Below are 10557 nucleotides of genomic sequence, written 5' to 3'. Positions count from 1 at the left end.
GCCAGCCGGAGTGTGATCATAATTCCACGTTTATCAGATACAGAACTTTTTTTATTTTCTTCCTTATGGTTCTAATGTTTAACTGCTCGCAAAGAATAAGTCTGCCAACGTTTTGACCGCAAACAGCGCGTGTAGCGCCACCAATAACGTTGAAATGTCAGAGCCGCCACCAATTACTATGAGGAAGTGTGCAAATTCGCCACCTGGATCAAATCTAAACTTGTTGTCTGATTAGTTTTTCTGTTGCTCGCCGGGGGGGGGGGGGAGAGAGAGAGACTCCGCCCGACTGAGTTGTTCTGGGTGACTAAACATGCGCTTCCTCTCACACTGTTACATCAAGCCGCAACGTTCAGACACTAACACACATACAGCGATAAAAAAAACCCACAATAAAGTGGTAATAACGTTAATACCGTACGATAATATGACAGTAAGCGTTCACAAACAATCCTGACTTTTAACTTTTCCAACCCCAGCTGACAGTTAACGTCAGATTAACGTTAACGCGACGTGAGCTAAAGAGCTAACGTTAGCTTCAAGTCACGTCCACCCGCCGGGCTGCAGATCAACGCGTTACTACCGAAGCAGGAGTTCAACCACTTCTCGCTGCACAATCGAGATAAAGTAACCTCGCCCGGGCGGCTTTTTTTAGAGCTTTAAAACTTCACATTTTCAACGGAGCAAACTTTACCTTCCTGTGTTGTCGTAGCCTCACCAGGAAATTCCTTGTTTCTTCTTTAACCCCGCCTTCGTTAGGTTTGGGCTGGTTCCACTGCTGCGGCGGACATCTGTCAAAACTCCAGCCCCGTCCTCCTGTCCTCATCAGCGGCAGGTACACAGGTGAGGTGAGGGGGTGGTGGTGGTGGAAACTGCCCTGCAAGAAATCCCCCTCCCCGCCTCCCCCCAAAAATATGAGCAATATAGTTTAAAATCAGAGTTAATTCCCTTGTAACTACAAAGGGATGAGTGTTTACACTTTGGCTTTTTTTAAGTTTCACTCTCCAGCCTACAGCTTTCACACTTTCACTTCAGCTTTATGCTTGTTTTCTTTTATATTTTTGCCCCATATGACATCCTAGGTAGGGTTGTTAAACAAATAAACACAAAATAAACCAAAAATTGTATTTAGAAATTCAAATTAAAGTGAAATAAATGACTACGACTGAAGAAATGCACCACAAACAAAAGGCCTGCAGGCACTGGGGGGTTGGTACAAAAGTGCTTTGAAGCCAGTGGTGGAAAGTACTTAAAGGGCTGGTGATATTCTGTATTTTTTGCAATCGTATATCATACTAGTAAGTATTGTGTGTCTGCAGGCACTGACCTTGATGTAGATTCCCTCTGTCCCACAGAGCTCCATTGTTGTTCACACACCATTAGAAGTAGTCTGTCCCATCTCAGATATACTGTCCTGCCGCAGTTATTATCCACTCAACCACCAAATCCACAGCAGTCCCTGATCAATCTAATCTATTTACTCCAGCTTGGGTAGCTAAACTACCCAATTAATCATGATTATTCTTTTAAAACTTGTTTCTTAGTTTCAGGCTATTCAATTCAGGGGACTACAGATGGAAACTAACCTTCGGTGAACTGTTTAGTAATATACACTCACCTTGAGAAATATATCATAAACTAAACTCGAAACTGTGTATCTGGTAGCCACATAAGATTTTCATCTTTAGTAGGAAGCAGTGCCACAGAAATTATGTTACATAAATTAAGAGATCAATTAAGGTCCTTGTTGGTTTTGATCTTTTAATTTAGATTTTTTGACACGTAAGACAATTAAGAAAAATATAGAATGAAGCCTCCCTCATCCTTCAAGTGGTGTACTCGAGTGCAGCGTAAAGGATCTCTCCCATTAATCAACTGTATTGTGCAGGCCTGGCTTTAGGCAGTTAGGGGGTTAAGGGTCAGGAAGAGCCTGTTTTTTTTGCTCCTAACCTAACAGGTTAATCTAGCCATGCTTCTACTCCTCTACATTTCAAACATCTGTAGATACATATATATATTCAGATTGGATATACAAACCACATCATCATTTGCTGATTATAAAAACAAGATGACGGCTGTTGCCGGGCAGGCTGAGCGCTGAGATCACTTCCCTCTACCACGAGCGGTCTGTGGAGAAATTAAAATAAGGAAGTGATGTAAAATTCACATTACACCCATAAATGATATGTGCTGGATGTCTTGAGGAACTTGCTTGCTGGTTTGCTGAATCAGGCGTTGATTGAAACACATTTTTAAATGTACATTTTATATTTATTTGTATGTATATTTATGGGCCTTGAGTTGAGAGTGTTTTGTTAACTGTTGTTTTCAAGGTAAACAGTTTATTAACAGGATATATTTAATTATAAAGCTAATTAAAATGAGCTTCACCTCAACCACCTACAACAATGAAAAGCATCTTACACATTAATACATCAGTCGAATTATATAACATACAATGAATAATAATATAACAAAGGAGAATTCTGCACAATAATTTCAATACATTTTTAATAATGATACTTAAGTATAATTTTGAACGCAAACTCGTAAAAGAGTATTTCTACGTTTACTTAAATCTGCTTAAAAGTTTATTTCCACCACTGATTGTAAACACACAGCCCACAATTATTGATACCTGTAATGTAAAATAATGTTTGTTGTTTTGGTAACCCTTTATTTGGATAGTCTGCCTACAGATTTATATACAGTTTATATTGTGTGTTTGTACCCTTTCAGCTGTTTCACATTGTCTGTGGATAGAAAGTGGTTTTCATGAACGTACCCTAACCAAAGCTTAACCACAGTGGTGAAATGTCAGAGAACTGTACAAATGCATCTGTAGGCGGACTATGCAGATAAAGTGTTACTGTTTTTTACTTGCATATAGATAAATATCAGGATAACTGTGCATGCAACAGGAGCTACTAAATACATGCCAAATCAAGGCGCTGTATCACCCTGATGTAGGAAACCAGTGTTGCCTTAAAGCAGAACTGCTCATTGGTTTGCAACGTTGCACAAAATGACTAAACAGAAACCCAGATAATTAAACGCTTTCACCGTCTGTAAACCTCTGGCACAATCTTTTTCACCCGCAGTGGCTCAAATCCACAAATCAAAGCATTCTTCAACATCGTGCTTCGTAGTCAATAGTGAGAGTATGGAGCCAGAATGTCGCTCTCAAACTCAAACACATCATCATGTAGACGGGGTTTTCTGGTGTACGAGTTGAAATAAAGTAAACAGTTAAAGTCTATTCACTGTTTTTTTTAGTTGCAGCTCAAATTTCTCGGAATAAACAGCAGCGGCTAGTGTTAGAAACAGTAAATTCAAGCATGGAAATTAAATTTTAAATGAAATCTAGGATGTGACTTTTGATAGACGGTAAGAGCAACGTAGAGGGGAAGAATATCTTCGACCGCCCCAAATGACTAATGCACAGGGAATGAAAACAAAAACACGCTGTTACCGGCACGCTGAGCAGATTACTTCCCCGTGGCGTGAATGGCGTGTAGAAAAATTAAACAAGGAAGTGACGTAAAATTCACATAACGAGTGACCCTTGGATTGCACATACGGGACATCCTGAGGAACTTTGGCTTGCTGACTCAGGCAGTCACCGGCAAACATTTTTATTGTATGTTTATATTAATGGGCCTTGAGTTGTGATTGTTTTATGAACTTTTGTTTCTGTGAACTCTCTTTGGTGAACCTTTAAAGGTCCAGTGTTGGTCACATTTCAGGGAGGATCTATTGGCAGAATGGAATATAATTCATAGACTAGGTCACGCAGGGTTTCTCCTACAGTTAGTAGTCGTTTCTTTGCATCTGCAGCTTCACTGCTAGACGCCAACGACTCCAACACGCCGTTTCCTTTAACTTCTTTTCTACTACCATCACCTGGATCAGGTTCACATCTCACACAGCACCATGAATGTTGACTTACTGTAACGTGTTCACCTTCCTGCTCTTGCATCACCCTCACACAAACAAACTACAGTAACACTGCACATCACTTTTTTTAATGCTTACACAATAACACAATAAAGCAGAACAAATATGTTTATCCTGACATCACCTTCTGGTTACTTCACCCTGACCGCCGAAGATCAAAAACAGAACTTCAACTTCAACATTTCTTTTCATATTTCTTTGTTTTTCTTTACAATGAGCATTACTGCCGCATAGAGCCGCTTGTGCTTCTTGTTATATTTGCTTATTTAATAGGGATGATGCAATTTAACCTGCAAAGCATTAAACTGATGCTGATTCTCCAAATTTGGATCTACGATGTAGGTATTTTATTCTACAGTTGTCTCTCGCAATGCTCCTAGTTTCTCTTGTCTTTGGATTTATCTGGAAAGAGGCTCTGGGGCTGGACTACTGATATGTTTGGGAAAAAAAACTCTCAAAGCTTAGCAGATTGTATCTTTTTAGTATGTGACAGTAAGACCACCAGGCAGGCTTTTTGTACATTATTGTATATATTACAAGAATTATATATTGTTCTTGAACTTTTCTTTTATCTATGCATTTATGTGATTTTGTTTGTGCATCTTTGATCATATCACTCTCGTATCTTACTTGTAAAGCTTTTTGGGAAGTTTTTAGATTAAAAAAAATATTTCCTCTTCTGAGGAAGGCCATGACACATGTCCATCAGTAAAGTTTGGAGATTTTATTTTCAAAGATAGGATTCCTGTGGGTAGGACATGATGAGAGGATGAATGAATTCTGCATATTAAGTCACTCGGAGAACAAACTTCCTTGTTGAGCAATCCGGTACCTTTACAATTAGCTCACTGCTACTTCCTCTTCCCCTTTAAATGTGACACCTTCCTTTTTTTTTGCCTCGAAGCGCCATTGGAGTAACATTGCATCACCAGAGTGTGAGAGTGTCCGAGTGAACACATCTGCTGTAATAAACAGACTGGGAGGAAGTATGCAGGAAGTTGTGCCTCTCTGAAGAGCAGCAGGAATCTTTCAGGAAAGCACAGCTTCCTCCTTATGTCAGCAGTTTGTCGGGGTGTTGTTTTGGGAATTCATTCGAAGAAAATAGTTTTCAGTGCAGGTAACTTCCTAACTTTCCTTAATAAGGCAATATTTATCATGATTGATTTCAGTGGAAGGAACATGAGAGACACTATGACATAATGTACGAACCACAGCACATATGATGATGAAAGTCATATTGTTTATTATGAACATTGTATTTATTCTGCATACAAACAAATACCAATTTCAATAAATAGCAATAAATAAATACAATAAATATGATTTGAATAAATATGTTAGATAATAATTCCATTGGAAATACACTGCATGTATACATGGGAGAAACAAGAGTGGAAATACTGTTGTAGATACATAGTCAGCCGCTGAAGGCTGTACAAGAGACTTTGATCAATGTGATCAAATAAAGGATGATAGTACGATTCATGTCAGCGACATTTCATGCTCTACATGCATTTCTGAGCCGAGCCATCGGCGTGATGAGCCGGATCACCGACGGCAAAGACCCGAGCGGTGAGGATGGAGAAGGAGAAGAGTCTGTCCAGGGTGTAGCGGCAGAGCAGATCCTGCTCCCAGCGAGACATCATGGGATGAGTCTCTTCATTACTGATGTGCTGTGGAACCAGAAAACACCATTAAAACTTTTGTCCAGTTTTTTAAACCGAGCCACGAGTTAACAAAGTCAAACGCTCTAATAAATCCTGCACAGCCCTCTGAGGGTTAAGCTTACCTTGTGGTGATTCACTCCTGCAATCGAATTCACACATTTGCTCATATCTGTGTGCAGTTTGTGCATCGCTGGCATCACTTTGCTGGCAAACTTTGCACAGCTGGAAAATTGCTCAAGCCTCTTCATTAAGGAGTTGTAGCTCATTAGGACATCGTGTATCTTGCTAATGCATGGCTGAGGAAGGAGAGGGGAAAAAAACACATTTAAATCAGGAACTCATTGTTTATGTTGAAGAAGTCCATTATATTTCTTGTTTCCCCCATTAGTTTCTATTGTCACTGATATGATGCATTATATTGACATTAATGTGATATTTGTTGAATACAGGTTTTTGATTCTTACCACAGATTTCTGTTTGAGGCTCTCGGGATCACACATGTCTTTGGCCTCCATCCAGACAAGGTTGGTGGTGAAGTTAATTACATGTTTGGATCCATTTCGTGCCTACAGACAATTTGAGACAAACATGCTCAGTACACTGTCACAATATGTGAGATAATAAAGACATCAAGCAATAAATGTTGGTCTAAACAGCTAATTTAAAGTCAGTATTCCTAATTATGCCAGTGTTGATGTATAAGTGGAGTTAATTTATCACTAATAATGTTTTCAAGCAGTCTGTAAGTGAGAAAAATCTTACCAGTCAGCACTTGTCAAATTAAAGATTATATATTATATAAATAGAGAGATATTGCAGGTAATAAACACTTAAAGAGGTGTTTAAAGACATACTTCAACATATCAAAATGTGCTTAAAAATATATGTGTAAAGGCTTTAAAAAACACAATTTGAGTGAAACACACATTCCAGAGGCTGTATGGAAAGGTAACATCCAGTGTTTTGGGTGTATTTTGCATGAATAATTCCAAATAAATGTTTAAAAAACAACTACATACCTCGACTGATACACCTTTGGCAAGGTGATTAAGCTCCAGAGAGCTCCTCTGTACAGCCGCACATGCATCGTGCAGGCTGTGGCCGGCCGGAGCGCAGGATGCAGCCGAGAAGAGCAAGAAAAGAGCAGCAAAAGTCGCGAAACAAAAATCCATGATGAGTTTGGTGCTGTGGTGTGAGCTCGTCCCTGTGAGTCAGTGGGTGAGTGAGTGAGTGAGTGTGGATGCTGCTGAGAACTGCCTTTAAATGTTTTGAATAAGCGCCACTGATCACGTGAAAGGGTTTTCCTCAGGTAAGTTCAAGCCGAGTGCAATTTTTCACGGAAGACCACGGATGATGTCATTATAATTGCATTATATTAGGCAATTGTCAGTGAATCAAAAACAAAAAAGGAAGAAACCAAGCACAATGCTCGCCTGTTGTAATCACAAAGTGAACCATATTTACCTCGAATCAGCACGAACAAGCTTTTTATATATCTCTGCTTTATGAATTTGAATGAACATGAGTTTAAATCAATGTATTATTTCTGATCTCCAGTCATCAATAAACTCTTTTTTTGAATCACATATACTCAATAATATTCTTATCTGACATTTATTTTCCCATCCCCATAATATTTGGGGCTAAGTTGGTGACAGACAATATAGTAAGGGTGACACCAATTAGCTGCATGTGCTGCAATCAAGTTTCACATCTGGCTGTGTTTAGGAAGTGAGATTAACCTTTACATGTCAGGGCGATAATGAACTAAACACAGATTGGACAAACTTTCCATCTGTGTCCACGCTCTGCCCCTCTTCTCTACCAGAGAAAAACCTTTTGCCTTTCAACTGAATTTTTTTTGTTTTTCGGAGAAAGAAAAAATGATAAGGGAAGACATAAGATATTTTCGTGCTTCCTTTATCTTTCCCGTTTAGGTTCTATATTCTTTGGTACAGTAATATATCAAACTGACTCTAACTGACTCATTTACCGCACTCAGCAGTTTATTCTTAAATAAACTGACATGTATTTATTCATTTAAAACACTGGTGAATGTGGGAAGTGTACTGATAGTCTGCTACTTTTTCTTAAATTCAAATGAACACAGATTAAATAGCCAAAAGGGGGTTTGTTCAGTGACATTTTGTCCAAGAACTGTCCAATTATGGATGTAATAGAGGATGTAATAATTTTTCACAGCAGCCATTTTAACATTAATTAAGGTCCCGTTACATGTTGCATGTTTGGCTCACTGGAAAAGGCTCTGCTACAATAAATGTAACATAACCATGGTCAGTATCACTCTTAACACCTGCTTTTTTTACATTTTCATGTAAAAATGTGCTGTGAAAAAGGTCTGTTCCTAAGATCTGGAGGATACAGAGACACAGAAACCATCCACCACTCCTGTGCTGGAGTATTATCCTGTCCCAGGTGTGTTTAGTGTCAGTTAGTTTGCAGTATTTTTCTTTATTAAAGGGAATAGATATTCTGTGTAAGTTTTAACAGAAATAATAAAGAGTTTGACACTTTATAATTCTAGTTTATATAGCGCTGTCATGATGCATAATCCTAAAACAAATAGGGTCGCAGCTGATGATCATTTTCAAGTGTATATTATTGATTTGATTTGATTAATTGATTAATTGTATGGCCTATAAACCTTCAGAAAATACCATTACAAAATCAGTTTAGCATGATGTAAAACAGAAAATCTCTTCTTTTTGAGAAGTTGGAATAAAATAATGTTTTATATTTTTTCTCGAAAAACTACTTCAGTGATTTCTCGATTAAAAAAAGATGAATTTTACGTCAATCAACTAATTGATTCATTGACTAATCGTTTCAGCTCCACAACACACTTTATTTTTTATGAAGATTTTTTTTTCTCTAATTAATTATAACTGCTAATTAATGATAACAACATATATATTACAGTAATTTAGATTATAAATATATTACATAGTGCTCCTCGCCTGTACTGTTCAGGCTCAGAGTAACAGGTGCTATTAGATAGTGAACCATGGTGCCTTCATGGGCCGCTCGGGGTTTGTAAGCACCGGGGCGCTTTCCCACTTTGCTCAGTTAGTGATCCGTAAAGACAGAACTGGTATTACTAATATTAATACGTAGAAAATAATGTTAATTACACAGCCAAGGAGCCAAGTTAAGTAATCAACACATCTGGGCTGAACAATAACTTTAATGATAGAAACCCTGAATTCAGACATCACGGAGCTGCTCCTGAACGCACCACGCTTTGCTCCGGAAACGTTTTCTTTTTTTAAAAGTGTGTTATTGTTGTGAATGAAGTGAGCATGGACTCATGTGCGGTGCACTGCATTGCAAGAATAGGTCAGTGTACACTTTACGATGATACGTGGAGTCTTTTTGACTCACATTGTTAATTAAAAGAGCAGAAAATGACAGTTTCTGAGCGCTTCACGATGCTGCTAACGTTAGCCGCATTAGCTAACCGTTAAACACGACTAGTAGATCAGATACGACTGATGAGACTTTACTGCTGTGAGTGGAGAAAGAGTAGATTATCCTCCTCTACTTCATTCAGTCATTAAAACTACAACTTTTGTTCCTTCAGGCGGCTTCTGCTAGCGGTTAGCTCTAACGTTAGCTTCCGGGGCTAGCTGCTGTTGGCCTCCTGCAGATATGGGACACTTTAAGAGTTTAATTAGTCAAAAAACAAACGAGGAAAATGCAGATATTTATTGTTTAGCTTGGCATTCGTGTTCACAGAAGTTGCCGTTCCTCTGCAGGTTGATTTGGCTGCACCCATGATGAACTTCGACGGGCTCGACGCAGGGATGGGGGAGTACCCACCCAGCCTCCACGGGCCTCTGGACCCGGGGATGGAGACCTCCATGGACCCCCACCTGAACCCCAACTTACTGCAGGGCGTGGAGCTGGACTCCGAGGGGCTGCCCGTGACTGTGCCCGAGTCTGTGCACCTCATGGAGGGGATGTTCTCCGAGCTGCACAGTGCAGTTTCAGAAGTTGGCATCCCAGTCACTGCAACGCATTTTGATCTCCAGGAGGAAATGCTCTGGATGGGAAACCACAGAGTAAGAGATCGTGATGTACAGAGTGTTGCAGGTTGCCTCCAGTTTAATGAAATGCACAAAATACTCTGCACTGCATCTAATTCCCTTAATTATTCCCTTTAGGGTCACGTTACCTCGTTCTTTGGACCTACAATGGGCCGCCACTCATCTTTCCAAGTGCATGCATCTGATGACATCCGCCACATCCAGAGTTTGGAGACAGGCGTCCTGTTCCTTTCCAAGTGTAACCTCAAATGCCACACTCGTGGCGGTCTCGTTATGTTTGATTTTCCGTAAGTTTCACTAAATATTGACTGGGACAAAACGACGTTGTGCTGAGATTGATTGTAGACGAACTGCAGCTTAGACTTCTCTTCATTGATCCTTTTGGGATGACGACTGGACTCCCGCAAGGGAAATTGAATTTCCAGCAAGCTTACAAAAAACAGTGTAGAAAAATAAAGAAGATTAAAAAAAAATACAGCACAAGATAAAACATAAGACAATAAACTCTCTTGCCTAGAGGATAGAAAGTAGAGATAAGAATAAAATAGAAGAAAATAAGATAAAGAAATCAAATAGATTAGTGTAAGAACTTATAGAGGATAATAATATTATGCATTGTGGTTGGTTAGAACAGTGATAAGTGACATTTAAGTAGAAATAATAGCAGTTTAAATAAATTAAAAATTATTGCAGGCTGATAAGTCGTTGTACGACTCCATTAGAAAAGGGAATGCACTAAAAAAAATTAAAAGAGAATAGATGACGTTAAGCAGAGAGATAAGCTGTAAATGTAATTTTATTGAGACATTCATATTTGTAAACTGAGGAGGCAGAACCTGCAACCACTCTGTAATCACATCAGCTGCGTT

The 10557-nt window shown here is 39.1% G+C and overlaps 2 protein-coding genes across 3 annotated transcripts in view; one reads left to right on the top strand and one right to left on the bottom strand.

Moving 5' to 3' along the window:
• ormdl2 (ORMDL sphingolipid biosynthesis regulator 2) overlaps nt 1-837 on the bottom strand; it is a 5807-nt gene extending 4970 nt beyond the window's left edge. Inside the window, exon 1 of the mRNA XM_035657301.1 lies at nt 692-837. Within this exon, the coding sequence (XP_035513194.1) occupies nt 692-823 (132 nt within the window). The 5' untranslated portion in view covers nt 824-837. The remainder of the gene's footprint in view (nt 1-691) is intronic.
• Nucleotides 838-8866: 8029 nt separating this feature from the next.
• The window catches only part of pan2 (poly(A) specific ribonuclease subunit PAN2), an 11853-nt gene continuing 10162 nt past the window's right edge, over nt 8867-10557 (top strand). For both annotated transcript variants that reach the window (XM_035657206.1, XM_035657205.1), the window contains exons 1-3: nt 8867-8978; nt 9398-9703; nt 9806-9975. In XM_035657206.1, coding sequence (XP_035513099.1) covers nt 9416-9703; nt 9806-9975 — 458 coding nt within the window. In that variant the 5' untranslated portion in view covers nt 8867-8978; nt 9398-9415. The remainder of the gene's footprint in view (nt 8979-9397; nt 9704-9805; nt 9976-10557) is intronic.

This window comes from Morone saxatilis, unplaced genomic scaffold, assembly GCF_004916995.1.
Source record: "Morone saxatilis isolate NCDOM2014 unplaced genomic scaffold, NCSU_SB_2.0 Contig15, whole genome shotgun sequence".
NCBI classification, from domain to species: domain Eukaryota; kingdom Metazoa; phylum Chordata; class Actinopteri; family Moronidae; genus Morone; species Morone saxatilis.
Note: the sequence above shows the minus strand (reverse complement) of the source record. Positions and strands in the feature narration are given on the sequence as shown.